Source organism: Hydra vulgaris, chromosome 08 (assembly GCF_038396675.1).
Source record: "Hydra vulgaris chromosome 08, alternate assembly HydraT2T_AEP".
NCBI lineage: Eukaryota > Metazoa > Cnidaria > Hydrozoa > Anthoathecata > Hydridae > Hydra > Hydra vulgaris.
Genome location: NC_088927.1, coordinates 48,148,794 through 48,167,311, shown reverse-complemented (window position 1 = coordinate 48,167,311; position 18,518 = coordinate 48,148,794). Strand labels below are relative to the sequence as shown.

Below are 18,518 nucleotides of genomic sequence, written 5' to 3'. Positions count from 1 at the left end.
AAAAAAATACACTTCATCTACTATAAATAGATTGGATCCTAGATTCAAACTGAATCCAAAGCCCACAAACTCGACACAACAAAAACAAAATTATCTTCTATTTTTAGAATGAACTTAAATCAAATCAAATCAATGAACTTACTCTTTGCAAACTTAACAGAACTTTTTAGTTTAGTATTTTAGTTTATATTTATAATTTATATATATTACTATATACAAAAAATGTAAATTACACATGGTTACTATGAGCAACTATTGTAATTGATAAATTTTATTTTAATACAGGAAATATCAATTAAATGTATCATGATTTTGATTATATAAATGCTTTTCATTTGATAATAAAAAACTTTCATTAAGTTCTAAGAAGACAAAAAGTTGGAAAAAAGGTTCAAAAATACTATTATGTTGACAGGTAGTAATGATGAGTTCAAATCATCTAACAGCACTATATGGAAAGTAAAAATTCATACCACTTGCAACAGTAAAAATGGAATTTATCACCTTAAATGTATATCATGTAATAAACAAGTCACATATACTGATATAACTCATAATTTAAAATTATGTATAAACGGACATATACATCTAATTGCAAAACCGACACAAAATCAACCAGCCCTTGGAATTAGGGTTGACATTCAGCAATGCCGACCTAACTGCCAACCTAAAAGTTTTTGAGTTTGACAAAAAATCGCTGACTTCGTTTCTATGTTTTATGGTAACTCCTTTGTGTCAAATTTTTTTTGCTGACCTGATACCAACCTTTAGCAATTTTTCCTAATTCCAAGGGTTGCATAATCAAAAGTACATTTAATTGATATTTCATGTATTAAAATAAAAATTATCAATTACAATAGTTACTCATAGTAACCATGTGCAATTTACATTTTTTTGTATATAGCAATTTTGCAACAAATATATAATAATAAATTTTATTTGTATCTAGTAAGCTTTTGAGATAATGAAATCATTTCTTCTAAACAGCTTTATTAAAGTCATCCTCGAAGGTCAACACTCTTCTTCATTTCTAGTAACTTCTAAGGTACTTCAAGGTTCTATCTTTGGTCCTGTTTTGTTTCTTATTTACATTAACAACAGACTGGGGCTTGCAATGGCTTGTGAATTTTAACTCCAACAAAACTCAGATATTTACTGCAAAACACTAACACAATACTGTCAACATTTCTATATTAACGAATGGCAACCCTATCACTGAGTCCTCTTCTTTACATCTTTTTAGATTATCCTTCACTACTGACCTATCGTGGAATCCATACATACAATCAATTGCAAAATTAGTGTTTGCTAAGGTTGCTTCTCTTTATCAGGCTTGCCATTATCTTACTCCTAATTCTTGACCTCACAAATCCCTTATTCATCCCTGTATAGAGTACTGTTGTCATTTAGGCTGGTTAATCTAATAATGCATTTCTATTTTAGACAAGGTCCAAAAAAGCATTGTAAACGTAGTTGGAACTGCTTTATCTGCAAAGCTTCAGTCTCTATCCCACCTCCCATTGTCATAAAATCTTTCTCTTTTCTACAAATATTTTTATGGTCACTGCCCAAAGGAGCTATCATTTCTAGTTCCATCAACCAGAACTCATTTTTGCTTGACTTGTCATTCAGCAAAGCCACATCCTTTTACTGTATCTGTTTTTGCATGCTCTAAAAACTTTTATTCGTCTAGTTTTTTTTCCCAGCATATCAACTCTTTGGAACTCTCTCCCATCTTTATGTTTTCCTGACTCATACAACCTAAAAATTTTTAAGTCTTCTGTCAATCATTTCCTTGCTCTTTAACTTTATTCTTTGTTTTCTTGTAACTCCCAACTTAATAGTGGTTGCTTGCACCTTTGTTGGGAGTGAATTCGAATAAAAATAAAAATTTTTTATGACGACACTTACTATAAAGCCAATGGTGATGAACTTATACAACATTTCTCCATCAAGCATAAATTCTATGATTTACCACCAGGTTTAAACAGTTTAACCTGATTTAGAATTTTCCACAAAAGGACAAGATTTAAACCCTTTTTCTTAATTTCCTATGCAAATTTAGAAAATTCAGTGGAATTACTTTTACTTTCATAATGGAAGGAATTTTTATGTTTGTAAAAATAATCTTTAAATGTTTTTTCCGTAAGTCCAATATAATAGAAACCCTTTTTTTGAGGGCTTGTTGCATTGAACATGTATATGACTTTTTTTTGAATTCATTGAATATGTGTTGAATATTGTATATGTATTGAATATGTATTGTATTGAATGTATTGTATGTTTATGTATATATTTATGCATATATTTATGTATGTATGTATGTATGTATGTATGTATGTATGTATGTATGTATGTATGTATGTATGTATGTATGTATGTATATATGTATGTATGTATGTATGTATGTATGTATGTATATATGTATGTATGTATATATGTATGTATGTATGTATATATGTATGTATGTATGTATGTATATATGTATGTATGTATGTATGTATGTATGTATGTATGTATGTATGTATGTATGTATGTATGTATGTATGTATGTATGTATGTATGTATGTATGTATATATGTATGTATGTATGTATGTATGTATATATGTATGCATGTATGTATATATGTATGTATGTATGTATATATGTATGTATGTATGTATGTATGTATGTATGTATGTATGTATGTATGTATGTATGTATGTATGTATGTATTTATGTATGTATGTATGTATATATGTATGTATGTATGTATGTATGTATGTATGTATGTATGTATGTATGTATGTATGTATGTATGTATGTATGTATGTATGTATGTATGTATGTATGTATGTATGTATGTATGTATGTATGTATGCGTGTATGTATGCATGTGTGCATGTATGTATATATGTATTGTATTGAATGTATTGAATTGAATATGTATTCATTTGTATTGAATTGAATATCTATTGATTATTATATGTTTTGAATATTATATATGTATTCATTGAATATGTTTTGAATATTATATATGTATTTTTTTGAATTCATTGAATATGTATGTGCTTTTTACTTAAACATTTTTTATTATGTTGGCATAAATCAATCTGTTGGCAATTATATGATGGCAAATCAAGATTAGAAGTATTTGATACAATTTTATTGTGTGAAGTAATGAAGTTGCGAATATTTGTATATTTGAATATTTGGAAGGCGGCTAAAGCCAACTTTTTGGTTTTTTTGGAAAACAGCTTATGGAACTCAAATTTTTTAAGAAGTTTTTATCTATTAAATTTAAGAAAAGTTTTGTAATTATTTACTTTATTTAAAAATTGAAACAGTTAATAAAAACATAATGACTAAAAGTGATGTTTTTATTTTAATGTATTTAAATTATTTTAATAATTTTAGTATTTAAATATCAATATCAGAAATTTCATTCAAAAATTAAATAAGTTGCTTAGATAAAAGCAGAACAAAGTTTTTTTATTATACACTTGTTTGATGATATCCCACAAAGTACATACATAGATTGAACATACAATGAATACATTGAATCATCTTGCAACATGAAGGAAAAATCATATATGTATATAAAAACTATATCTTTATATCTATAATTATAATTATATATATATATAAAAAATCAAATTACCAACATGATCCTGTACATATCTTCAACACTCAATGACTTGGCATTTTGGCATGGATTTTTCAAATTATCTTTTTTAAAACTAACAGTTCCTCCACTAGAAAAAATCTCTTATCTTTATACTATTGTAATTGTTGACTAGTTCATACAAATTAATGATGCAACTTTAATTTCAAAAAATATTTTAAACATTAAATGTAAATTCAAAGACTTAATCTTAAAAATAGGGGCAACAAAAAATTAAAGTTTATAATGTATGTGTGCATTTATATGCATATATATGTGTGTGTGTGTGTGTTTGTGTGTTTGTGTGTGTGTGTGTGTGTGTGTGTGTGTGTGTGTGTGTGTGTGTGTGTGTGTGTGTGTGTGTGTGTGTGTGTGTGTGTGTGTGTGTGGTGTACACTGGATTTTTAGATGTTTGAGTTTTGGCACTTACAGACATTGTGTAAACTTCAAACTTTTGTATGTTTATGCTTATATCCAAAAAGAATGTTTTGCAAAGAATTGGGGTGATTGGAGCTTTTTTTTTTTTTTTTTTTTTTTTTTTTTATTTCACCTCCCCAAGGCCCAGAAGGCCACTACAGATGAGGAGGCTACTTAATTGTGGTCATAACCCTCTCTCAACTCTATAACTTCGAAACACGAACCTTGACGAACAAGGCCGCTGCGCGGAGATACAAGTTGAGCGCGGTACTACCAGGGACGTGGTGGGGATTGAACTCGGAACCTCTCGCTTATGAAGCGAGCGCTCTACCACTACACCACTACCGCATCTGTACATATTGGAGGTTTGGCTTAAAGTTTCGGCTTAAAGTTTTATGTGATTTGCGCATAATTGCGCAAATCACATAAAACTTTAAGCCGACAAAACCTCCAATATGTACAGAATTTCCAAAGAAGAGTATAACCACCTCTTTAAGAATGCCATTACATCTACATATAAAAAGGCTGACCAAAGTCTGAATGATCAAATAAATATTGAAAGTAAACACCTTTTAACTAATCATGATGTTTTCAACAGAACTGAATTAAATGGCACTTCCAATCATTTTTTTACTCTAAAAGACCACAAGGATAATTTTTTAAACAACCCTACAGTTCAGCTATTAAATCCTGCAAAAAACGAAGTAGGAAGAATTTCTAAAGTTATTCTATCAAAAATAAATAGTGATCTTAGAAAAAAAGTTTGCATCAATCGATGGCTAAACTTACAGATTGTTATAGATTGGTTTCAAAATATTAAAGAAAAACATCTATACAAATTCCGAATTTTCGATATAACTGATTTTTACCCTTCAATTAATGAAAACTTACTAAAAACGCTATAGCCTTTACCGAAAAATACTTAATTATAAAACAAGATGAAAAAAAGTTAATTCATCATGCCAGAAAATCATTATTATTTAACAATGGTGAAGCCTGGATTAAAAAAAGTGGAAGTTTATTTGATGTCACCATGGGAGCCTTTGATGGCACAGAAGTTTGTGAGTTAGTTAAAATATCTATCTTGTTTCAATTATCGCAGTCTTACAATAAAGATGAATTTAGACTATACAATAAAGATTGTATAGAGATAATGGCCTAGAAGTGTTTAAGAACCGGAGTGGCCAACAAATGGAAAAAATTAAAAAGCACTTGGTGAAAATTTTCAAAAACAATGATCTTCTTATATCCATCAGCTGTAATTTTAAAATTGTTAATTATCTGGACTTAACCTTAAATCATAAAAGCAGTTCTTTCTAACCTTATTGCAAGTCTGGTAATTCCATCAGTTATATAAATGCTGACTCTAGCCACCCTCCTAGCATACTAAAAAGTCTTCCTCAAACTACCAAACTAAGATTGTTAAAATATTTTTAAACAATCCATTCCTCCTTATCCAGATGCATTATTTAAATCAGGTTTTATTTGCAAATTCGCGTACCATTCAAATAAAAAACCAATTTCATTCAAAAATAACAAGCGATACATAATCTGGTACAATCCACCTTTCAGTACCAATGTTGCAACAAAAATAGGCAGTCGTTTTTTGAACATGGTAGACCTGCACTTTCTAGTTGGTCACAACTTTTCAAGATATTTAATCAAAATACCACTAAAATAAGCTACTCATGTATGCCAAACATCAAGTCCATCATTAATTCCCACAATCACAGGATATTATATAGCCAAGATAAAGATGAGGGAAAATCATGCTTGGAATTAGAAAAACTAAGGTCAGCAATTATTTGCTGACCTCAATCTTTTAGAGGTCGGCAGCAGGTCAACAAATAAAGTTTAATACAAAGGTCTTACCGTAAAACATAGAAATGAGATTTTTTTGCTGACATCAAACACTTTTAGATCGGCATTGTCGAATGCGGACCCTAACTCTGAGGGCTGATATATATATATATATATATATATATATATATATATATATATATATATATATATATATATATATATATATAAATATATGTATATGTATATATATATTTATACACATATATATGCATATATACGCATGGTTCAAAGAGCAATGGAAACTTTCTTGGGGTATTTGAATTACTGGCTAAGTACAATACCATTGTCAATGAGCTGATGCAAAGAATTCAGGACAAAGAAATCAAGGAGCACTATTTGAGCAATGACACACAGAATGAGTTGATTAGACTATTAGCCAAGGATATTGAATCCAAAATCCTTTCTATGGTAAAAAAGGCAAAATACTATTCTAGTATTTTAGAATGTACGCCAGATGTTTTGCACAAAGAACAAATAAGCATTATTCTGCGATCAGTAACATGTACTCCTGGAGTAGGTATCAACATTTCCAAAAATTTCTTTGGATATGCTACAGCAAATAATACCACTGGAAAAGGGTTTTTGGATGCATCTTTAAAGCAAGCTAAAAATTGGGATCTAAATCTTTTAGACTGTCGAAGTCAATCTAACCATAATGGTGCTAATATAAAAGGAAAAGTAAAAGGTGTTCAAGCTAAGTTTCTGGAAACAAATCCTAAGGCCTTATATGTTCCTTGTGCAAACCATTCAATCTTGTTATTGTTGATGTCAACTCAAGAAGGTAAACTAAAGATAATAAAAATGCAAATAGATGTCAATTCAAGATGTCAATCCTAAGTCATGTCAATCTAAAATGATGAAAAATATAACTTCCTATAATTTTGTTAATGGGGTTTATTTCATTTTATACTAAATGTTTCTTTCAGTTTTAAACAAACTTAAAATTTAATATAAAAAAAGATTTAAAAAAGTATATACCAAATAACAGTTGTCAGAGATTTAGGTACAGCTGCAGCATATATAGCAAGATCTCCATAAAGGTACAATGCAATAACTATGTAATACAGCACCAAACCAACTATAACGAAAATCAACTACATTAAGTTTTATTATAAGAAAAATATAAAAATATAAATATACATGCATAAATTATATACAGATGTATTACACTATACCTATTTGCATGAGATTATATATTTGTTTTATTCTTTTTTATTACTTTTTAAATTCTCTTAATTCTATTTAATTGACAATTCTTATGCATAGTAAACTTTTTATTTTTGTTCATTTTATATACACATTTTCATTCAAGGGATCCTAAACCTCTGAGACATGTTGTGTTTATATTAAAGAGAATGATAAAAAAAAAGAAGCTCAGGCTAAACTTTTTTGATTAAAAAATAAATAAATAAATGCATACGAAGAAAAACTAACTTTTTTATTTTAATCAAAGCTTGCCATTTCCATTTTGTTGTAGGCCAAAATATCTTGATAACTTATTCAAGCGCGTTTTATTCCTAAGAGTTTTAGTACATGACGTCATTGACATTTTTGTTTGTTTACACAATCGATCTTTTAAACAAACAATGTTATCATCTATTGACAATAGCAGATGACACCTTCAAATTATGAGCATATTAAAAACAAACGCAATATGATTTTCGATATACATTGGTATCGCAATCGTTATCAACATGTTTTAATTACCCTAAGTAAAAACTGTTTTAATTACCCTAAGTAAAAACTAATTTTCTGCTGTTTTTGTTAATTTATTGATTTAATAAAAGACAAAATTACACAATAAAAGTGATAATAGAAACTTTCTTTTACACAACATAATCATACCTATTGTTGTAACCTATTGTTACCTATTTAAAACTAATCATAGGAATAGTTTTAAAAAACTCAAACAAATTTAAAATTAATTCTGATAAGGCGATGAAAAAAAAAAAAATATATGCATAATAAAACTTTGCACAGAAAATAAAAAATCAAGCGTTTTGGTTGGCGCCCCTAGGCAGTTGCCTTATGGCAAATGCAGCTATGACTATACACCAATAAATTTACAAGTACAAACAAACTCTGATATGAATTGTTTCTAGTAAATGCATTTTAAAAAAAACACACACACATACAAACACTCACAAATTGTGTGTAAACCTATTGGCATATGGTACAACACCAAAATCTTACAATTTGATACATGGTCTATAATGGGTACAGAAACTAATAATTGATAATGATAAAATCTTCTATTCTATCACCCAACAACCCTAACTTTTGCATTCATATCTGCAAGGCTTAGTTGTACGAACTTTAACATATATTAAGAAAACTTAACCTTAAAGTCTATTTTCATCTTATCTTAAGTGCATCAGCAATATAAAGGTAGCATGATCAAAAAGCAAGTCATGAAAAATATTTTCTCTCCTTATAAAAAATGTCATTTATAATTCATAAAGAGAGAAACATTAATAACATAAAATAAACATGAATTAATAACTTTTGAATTAAAAATTCATAAAATGTCTACATCCTAGAACTCAAGAAAGTTTGTTTCTAAATTAGATTGTATTGTATTATATTATTATAAGCTAGATAGACAGTAGGAAATATATAGTCAAAATATAGAACCAAAAATTGAAATCAAGTCTTTGAAAATAAAGTTCTGAACTTTTTATCACAAAATCAACCAGTAAATAACTCAAGATTAGTATGAATTTCTAGAGCTCCAATATATATATCTATCTATATATATATATATATATATATATATATATATATATATATATATATATATATATATATATATATATATATATATATATATATATATATATATATATATATATATATATATATATAGATATATATATATATATATATATATATATATAAAAGAGCATATATAATATCTAAATGAAATTTATATATATATATATTATATATATTACATCAACATGGAGCCGAAAAACATAAAATTTAAATGAAATTTCTGTCTTAATAAAGTTATATTACCTTTATTGAAGAAAAATCTAGCAAGTTGTCCCTGAAAAAAAAAAATTTATTATACAAAACTCATAATAAATAGAAAATAACAAAATTGATACAATTAAATAACAATATATATATATATATATATATATATATATATATATATATATATATATATATATATATATATATATATATATATATATATATACATATATATATATATATATATATATATATATATATATATATATATATATATATATATATATATATATATATATATATATATATGTAAATCATGTTAATGTATTTTACAAATAGAGTGCTCAATGAACAGAGCAATAATAAATTAGTAAAAAACACTTATCTAACTTTTTTCTTCAACTTTAAGTTTCACTTTTAAGTTTCAAATGACCAAATTAAATTATCCCCATTCCAAAGAAATTTATTTAATAATTTTTTTATTTTTATTTTTATTTATAATAATTTATAACTTCCTGTAAAATATTTTTTTCTATAAATTGAATTTTTTTTGAGATTTAGTAAATCTTCCTGATGATCCAGCAATGGTGAAACTTAAAGTTGAAGAAAAAAGATAGATATATATATATATATATATATATATATATATATATATATATATATATATATATATATATATATATATATATATATATACATACATACATACATATAAGGGTATATATATATATACATATAAGGGTGTGACAGTTGCACCAACTTTGTCGTATGATGCTGTTCACTATTTTGGTATTGTATTTAGTCATAAAAATGACATATACAAAGTTTTTTTTGAAGATTCATCCACAATTGAATTTTGGAATCTGGAATCTGTTGTCTACGAGATTCTACTACTTGGAGAACATCTTGAAAAGGATTTACATCCCTAGTTACACCTAGAAAATCATGGCATACTTTCACACCACATTCTGCTGCTTCATTTACCACCTGAAGTTTGTTGACAACCACTTTCATGTTTTGGTAGTCTCCCTTATTAATCCAATCATGCGTTGAAATATGTGGGAATTTAAAAAATGTTAAAAATCTGAATGAACCCAGCCCAATTAGGTCAATTATAGAAGCACCATATTCTATTGTAGGAGGAAGATAGGGCTTGCCGTATCCCTCAAAGTTGAATCTAACTCTCTTTGTTACATAAGTGTTTTCAAAGATAAAAATGGATTTCCTCATTTCCTCCTCCATTTCTACTACTATCATAGATGAGAACAGTCTAAATTTCAAAAAAAAAAAAAAAATAAAAACACACCGAAACTATTTCTTGCTCTCTAGATATAAATCACGAGCTGCTATGTAATGATAAAACATAAGCCCAAATGTGTTGTTTCTGCTCTTAGAAAACCGTGGCTTTTGGGTGGTATACCACATATTAGTTGCAAAAGTATTAGGTAACTATTGATTTAAATAATGTTCATAGTTTATTACATAATTATTGATAATTATTTATATAAAAATTTATGAAATTATTTTAGGGAAAACGTTTCCAAATTTATACATCATCACAAGAAACTGGTATCATATCGTTCAAAAAAATAACAGAAATACAAAAGCTGCATGAAAATAATTTTTTGGCATGAGAAAAGGAACTGTTTAACTTAGGGCACCCTAAACTTTATGAAATTATTGAAAAAGATAGAATTCGATCAAAAGATGCAAAAGAATGCGATATTTTATTTTATGAAAACCAAAAAACTGCATGAACAATGATAATTGACAAAATAGACAAAAAATATCAAAAAGTTTATTCCAACAGAGAGTTGGAAGCCAAGGAGTTTAAGCAAAAAAAAGAATCTATCACAAAAAAATCAAAGTTAAAACAGTTTTCATCAAATAACAATTGTATTATGAAAATCAAGAGTTATTTTTGTTAGAAAATTTTGATAATGAAGAATTTAAATATAATAACTATGATAAAATTGAAAACCAATCAACTGACATAAAACGAAATAAAGTGACAGTAACAGTGGATATTAATGGACGTATTAAAAAAACTTCAACATTTTGTGGGCGTTTTGGAACTTCTGTTGGAATACAGACAGGATTAATAGCATTATTTTTAAGATGTGGAAATATCAATCTAAATGAAGTAAAAGTTTCAAAGACAAAAGTAGAAAAAATAAGAAAAAATTTATATGTAAGTGAATCACAAAAAATAAAATAAAAATGTAAAAATAGTAATTTAATTTTGCACATTAATACAAAAAAAGTTACGACTTTAAGTGAATACTATATTTCTGTAGTAAACAAACGTCTAGCTATTTTTGTTACAAGACTGGGATTTAAATACAAATGGAAAACAACAGAATGAGCAGCTAGGCATAGTTGAATGTCAATCGGGAAAAGGATATGATCAAGCATTGGCATGTTTTTATGTTATAAAAAAGTTTGGAATTGAAAGCTTTATAATTGGAATTTGTGCTGACACAACAGCATGTAACACTGGTTGTAATAAGGATTGTATAAGTATTTTACAAGAACTTTTAAATCGACCTCTGTTAAGACTTCTTTGTAGAAAACATTCTCAAGAACAACATATTTTACATGCAATAAATGCAATCACTAAAACAGAAAGCAAAGGTCCATCAAAATCTATTTTTACAAGATTCAAAGCTGCTTAACCAATGCATTATGAAAATGTTCAAAAAAATATGGATCAGTTATTAAAGTTTCTGCGATATATGTAGCTTCAGTTCATGCTTTTTTCAATCAAGTCAAATTGTTTCTGCTGCATAAAAATGAAAGATTTTGATGCTGATGTTCCTCAAGCTTTTATTTTAAGCTATCTTAGACACAGTTATTATCTTTTTAAAGAAACAGATGTCTTTTGTTTATTTGATAAAAGTCTTGACAATAAAATTAAAGAAAAAGTTGCTCAGCAGTTGTTAAAAACAAATTTACCTGAAATCTTTAAACTTAAAAAGTTTAAGCCTGTAGAAATGAATGAAAATTCAGAACTTAATGATTACGTTGGTCAAAATTCTTAGCTAATATTTAAAATAGTTCCTTACTTATCAAAGATTAGTCTGTGTCAATGACTGTTGAGAAAGAGCTATAAAATTGGTAAAAGACTTTATCGATTCATCAATTAAAAAGGAAAGGTTGCAAGATATTTTACTGGTTTTGAAGGGACACTTAGTTAATTTTCCATTTTATAAATGTAACTAGTTCAAAGAAATACTTAATAAATTGTAGGAAAAGTTTAACTTTTTATAAGAAAAATTTAACTGAATTTTTTATGTATATTATTTACAAAACGTATTTATAAAAACTTTAGTAAAAATCTTTCACATTTTCAACAGTTTACTTTTATTTTTTATCTTTATTAAGTACATTATTTAGATTTCTTATTTAACAAACTTCTTAAATACAAATTTTATTAAATTTTTTAATGAATATTTAAGAGTATTTAGATAAATATACAATTAAAAACATAGTAAAAATCAGGTCTTTAAAAGAAATCAGGTTTCAAAATGTGTTATCTCGAGAAATTTTAAATATTTTGAGCTCAAATTTTATACCAACCTTTCTAATAGTAGAGCCAGCTCACACACACAAAAAAATTTATTAGTTTTGTTGGTCCGTGCTCCAATTAAGATAGCAATTTAACGAATATTGGTCAAAAATGGCTTTTTTTAAAAATATTCAAATCCTCAAGGAGGTCAGGAAAATTGAAATATTTTCAAAACTGTTTTTGGAATTGTCTGGTGTCTGGTATAGCAAGGTAGAATGGGAAAATAAAGTGACAAAGTTATAGTTTTTCCCACCCCTAAAAACGGACCTGCCTACAGGACAGACCATTAAGATGCTCTGTCCTGAACCAGCTCTTTGTAGTCACCTTATGTGAATTGTGCAAGAGATTCATAAAAAAATTTAGCCATCTATTACTGGCATTTTTCTTCAATAGGCATCATATGATGGTGACAATACTTTGCTTGTTCATCTGATGACAATTAAGGAAAATGTTTCTTGAACCTAGAAAAGTAAAAAAGATATAGTAATTAAATGTTAATTGTTGTAAGTTAAAACTATAAGTAGTAAGTTCACTACTTTCCAATTGTAAAAAGTAGCTCTTTACTATTTTTTGTATAATATATTGATTGTAGATAATTAACAAAAGGTATAGCCTATTCACTTTTGGAAGAGAAGGTACCTTTAAAAAAATAAAATTTTTATACTAGCTGGTGTCTTCACTTTCGAACCTTCCCAGCAATGACTTAAAAGAAACTCACCTACATGCCTACAACAAACAATCTAATTCCTTCTGTAGAAGCACACATACAGTGGTTCTCTTTTCTGAAAATGTATATCAATACAGTGTAGTTGTATGATCTTCATTCAGATATTTTATACTAAATTAATTTAGCTTACCTCTATTTGATGAAGTTGTATTGAAAACCACGCCAGTAACATTTTCTTCACACTTTCATTCTATAAGAAGTTTGTTAGTTGCCTTTGCTATGATGTCTCTAAAAACTTAACCAGTTCCTTTAGTTAATTTTGAATGTGAGAGAATGTCAAGCAGCTTTGTTTCATCAGCTCCAGACACAAGAATTGGTAACCAGTCATCCATTACTTTGGAATTAAGAGTGTCCATAAGTTTTCCATCTCAATGCACCAGCATTTTTGGCGATAGCATCCAATTTTCTTTGATCTTCACACTTAATTATGGTACAAGGATGGTTTATACCAGTGGGCTATCCTTGCTTTTAGACATAGCTTGTAAGACTTACCCCTTAATATTTATTATATTATACAAAATTAAAGACATTTTTTTTTATTTCCTTAAATCAAAGTATTTTTACTTACAATAAAAAATTTTGTTACAAAAAATCCAAATAATCCATACAATATTATTATACGTAAATTTTATAAACAAAATTTCACATAATCCATATGAACTATTAAACTTTAAAGAAGACCTGGTGCAACAAAAACAAATTAAAAAAAAGATTTTTAATAGCAATAAAATAGCTTTACCCACAATCCCAACATATCGCATAAAAATGATAAAAAAAAAATTTGGCAAGGTCACAAAAATTGCACAATCTTCATGAAATTTCACATATGCTTTTTAGGCCAATATGCAATACTAAAATTATGAACAGCCTTTAACGGTAAAAATTTAATATTTTGGGGCAGCTGTCACACCCTAATATATATATATATATATATATATATATATATATATATATATATATATATATATATATATATATATATATATATATACATACATACACAATTAATTACACTATGTAAATTCTTAACTACTACCCTAGTCAAAAAGTCCTATAGGATTCTATAAAAATTTGAAACAAAAAAAAAAAAAAACTTTATTAACTATAAACAATTTCTTAACTTATGTGTTTTAATTTAATTGGTGCCATATGAGAAATTTTTTATGTTTTCAAATTCTTATAAGATTCAAGTGGACATTTGAGTTATTACATTTTGAGTAAGGTAGCTAGAGTATGCTACATAATTTTAACTTAAATTTAAAATTTAAACAAAAATGCTGAAATAATTAAAAGAAGTTTTAAATAAAATTGAATTAGTCAAATGATCACCATTTCAACTTTTTCAGTTATTTCATATAGATAAACTTCATTATTTGAATGAGTACCTAAAATAAATTAAAAAAATATATACATTTATATATAGTTTAATAAACATTTTTTCAGTTAAAAAAACATAAAAGAAAATAAGTTTAATAGAAATATTCTAACAAAACTGTAATGTTAAATATAAAAAAACATAATAATGATAGCATTTTTTTTTGACATGTTTTTATAAAAGATTTGTATTAAAAATAAGTTTTCTTTTAATCATTGAAAATCATTGTGTTTTTTTATAGTTCATTCACTTTCAAAAAATGGAAGAAAACATAAAAAACAAAGTAGACAAAACAAAGTAGACAAAACAAAGTAACTAGCAATTAAATTTAAGCAAAAACTAAAAAAAAATTGATAAAAATGTCATGTTTTATGATTTCTTAGAAGAATTTTCAAATGTTTATATAAATAAAATAAAAAATAAAATATAAAAAAACTTATGTAAACTGAATTATATATCGAATTATATTATATATTGTAAACTGAATCATTATTATACAATTAAATATTAGAACATATTTTAGCTTGATATTATATATCAGCATTGGCAGCATTTTTATTTTAGGTTGATATTATATCAGCATTGGCAGCATTTTTATTTTAGGTTGATATTATATATCAGCATTGGTAGCATTTTTATTTTAGGTTGATATTATATATCAACATTGGCAGGATTTTTTGACAAAAATATATGTATGAATATTATGTATGCACTAACATGAGCTAAAAAAAAAGCAAAAAAAAAAAAAAAATTATATAAAATAATGATACATAAAATAAAAAAAACTAATTAAATAAATGAAAATTTCAACAAACAAACAAAAAGAACAGCAATATATACCAAAAACAAAAAATTCTATATGCAATAAATACTTTGCTAAGAAAATTTGTATTTAAACTTTTTTGTTAAAATTTTGAAAAAATAATTTAAATTTACATGCACTGACAACTGATGGCAAATTGAGCACTGTATAGTTCTTCATAATTTTAATACAGTTATTTATGGAAATTAATTAAATTAAAGAACTTCCACAATATTATAGGATTTTTTTTAGCTTTTGTTTAAAAAATAATTTTAAAACATTAAGCTCAGAAGCCATTTTACTTATGTTCCCATTTAGATTATATAGATTGAAATCATATTATTAAATATTTGATACACAATTTGAGGTTAGCAAATGTTCATTGTTAGAAAATGTCTTTTCATATTGTTTGGTTGTTAAAAACAATAAACTTTCCCTTTTTTTTAAATTATGATTAAAAATTTTCATGATGATTTTGTTTTTTTTACAAAATGAAATGAAAATTAATTTCTTTATTTTATGGAAAAATGACCACAAATATTAGCTGAACATTTTAAACAAAATAACAGCTTAACACAGTGATGTGGCATTAATTCCAGATTTGTGAAAACTCTATTTAAAAAAAATTCTAATAATACAAAAACTGTTGCAAATTGATTATATTCTTATATTCTAGATATTTATTTGTTTAGACCACCTACCACTTCTCTGCAGTTTCTAAAAATTTTTCATTTTCAAAGAAATATTTTTTAGTAAAAAAGCTGACAGAAAGATTATATATTATAACTAGGAAATAACAGCTTAAGTTAACACGTGTGACTTTTATTAAATTCTGTTTCGGTAAGAATATGAAAATGTATAACTTCAATTCTTCTTGTTTTAATGTAATATAGGTTTTAAAGCTAGGTCTGCTCAACGTGAGATCATAGTGAGACCAGCTCAGACCCAGATTAGGAAATGACCGGCCCTGGCCCTATCTAAAAATAAGACTTTTGCAAACCCGGCCCCCGAAAAATTATAAAATTTGGCAGTGGTTGATTGCCAAGGCTAGAAAAAAATTTATAATACTTTTTGTATTATAATTTTATACTTAAATTTACTATTTATTAAATACTGGCATATATTTATATATTTTTAAACTCTAATTTTACCAACAAGATTGCAAGCAACCACTGTTAAGTTATGAGTTACTTTAAAATAGAGGATAGGTTAAAATACTAGGAAACGGGTAACTGAAGACTTAAAAAGTTGTAGGTTGTATAAAAAAGGAAAACGCAAAGATGGATAAAAGTTATAAAGTTTTTTTGATGTGCAAGGAAAAAAACTGGATTAATAAAGGTTTTTATAGCATGAAGGCCAGAGGCGGATTTACAATTTTGCAGCCCATAGGCTATGAAAAATTTGCTGCCCCTACATGCAAAAAAGTAGTACATATGGTGGAGAAAGGAATACGCGCTGCTTTCTTAACTCTGTATTTTTATTGAAACAATTATAATATAATGATTAATAAACATAAAATAAACAAATAAACAGAATAAATATCCTCTTAAAAAAAATAACAACAGAACATATTCCAAACTTGGTAAAAATCACAATCTATTGAAAACATTAACTAAAAGATAACCAAAACAACTTTCAAACTAAAATTTATTCCAATAAATAACTACGAGTATTTACAAAGCATGACGCCTTGATTTCGTTTCCGCAAAAGATTGAATAATATCATCATATGATATTGATTCAAAATGGCTAATGCATTTAGTCCTTAGACCATTAAAAACTATAGACCCGGCCTAAGCCTAATAATTCTAATCTTAAAGTGAAGCCAAAAAAAAAAGTTTGCGCATGACGTCAGTTTGTGGCAAAAACTTTTTTCGATGATAAGTTTGCTCTTGCATTTGCATTATATTTTTTGATTATCTTCAACTATGGTGCATTCTTGCTGTGCATATAACTGCACAGAAAGACATAAAGCCGGTGCAGGTATATCATTTCATGGGTAAGAGTTTATTTTAAATAAAAAATAATTTAATATGACTACTATGATGTTATTTATCTATTGATTATTTAATAATATTAAGTATGATAATATTTAGTCATATTAATAATATGACTAAATATTATCATATTTAATATAATATAGAAAAATATCAATATATATATATCTATATATATATATCTATATATATCTATATATATATATATATATATATATATATATATATATATATATATATATATATATATATATAATATATATATATATATATATATATATATATATATATATATATATATATATATATATATATATCATCATAATTTATCATGAATGATTAATAGATGATTAATCATCTATTTATCATGTATATAATCGATTATATACATGAAAAATATTTATCTTTTGTTATAAATTATAATAAAAGATAAATGACTTAACATATTTATACGTACTAATCATATTAAGCCATATGATTACGATATAATAGTAATTTTTGTTGTCCACTATTACTTTTATTTACGACTCTATGGTATTTTTATTTTAGATTTCTGTAATTTAGTCAAATATTGATTAATCCTAGTATATGTTTTGATTTATGCTGATATTTGTTTAAAATATTTAATAATTATATATAAGTGTTATTTGTTGTCTTAAACTTAAAAGTTCTTTTTTCTTGATAAGAAAGTAAACATAATATTATATATTTATAAATCTTTTTTATAACTTTTTTTAATACTTTAATTGTTATAGAATTGTCAATAGAATATATCATTGATTAGAACCACATCCATTATGTTTGCCATTACATTACTAAATGTTATTACTAATATGTTGCTATAAACCATTATATTGCTATATGTTACTTTTTGATAAACATGCAAAAAATATTTTTTATTTATTAATTATATTTTATGTTACAGATTTCTAAAAGATTTATTGTTACAAAATAAATGGATTTCTGCCATGCGTAGAGAAAACTTTATTCCAACAAAAAGTTCAAAAATTTGTTCTAAGCATTTTACACCAGATTCATATGTTGTTAATGGTTGGAGTTCAAAAAAGCAACTTAAAAAGGAAGCTATACCAAGTGTTTTTAATTTTTCAAGTAGTTTGGTGAAGAAAATTAAACCTAGAAAACCTC

The 18,518-nt window shown here is 26.0% G+C and overlaps 1 protein-coding gene across 2 annotated transcripts in view; it reads right to left on the bottom strand.

The window, feature by feature from the left end:
* LOC100210829 (transmembrane protein 104) overlaps positions 1-18,518 on the bottom strand; it is a 63,663-nt gene that overhangs the window by 15,520 nt on the left and 29,625 nt on the right. For both annotated transcript variants that reach the window (XM_065803851.1, XM_065803852.1), the window contains 4 exons: positions 14,528-14,583; positions 8,943-8,973; positions 6,903-7,002; positions 3,642-3,735 (listed from right to left, as the gene is read on the bottom strand). In XM_065803851.1, coding sequence (XP_065659923.1) covers positions 3,642-3,735; positions 6,903-7,002; positions 8,943-8,973; positions 14,528-14,583 — 281 coding nt within the window. The remainder of the gene's footprint in view (positions 1-3,641; positions 3,736-6,902; positions 7,003-8,942; positions 8,974-14,527; positions 14,584-18,518) is intronic.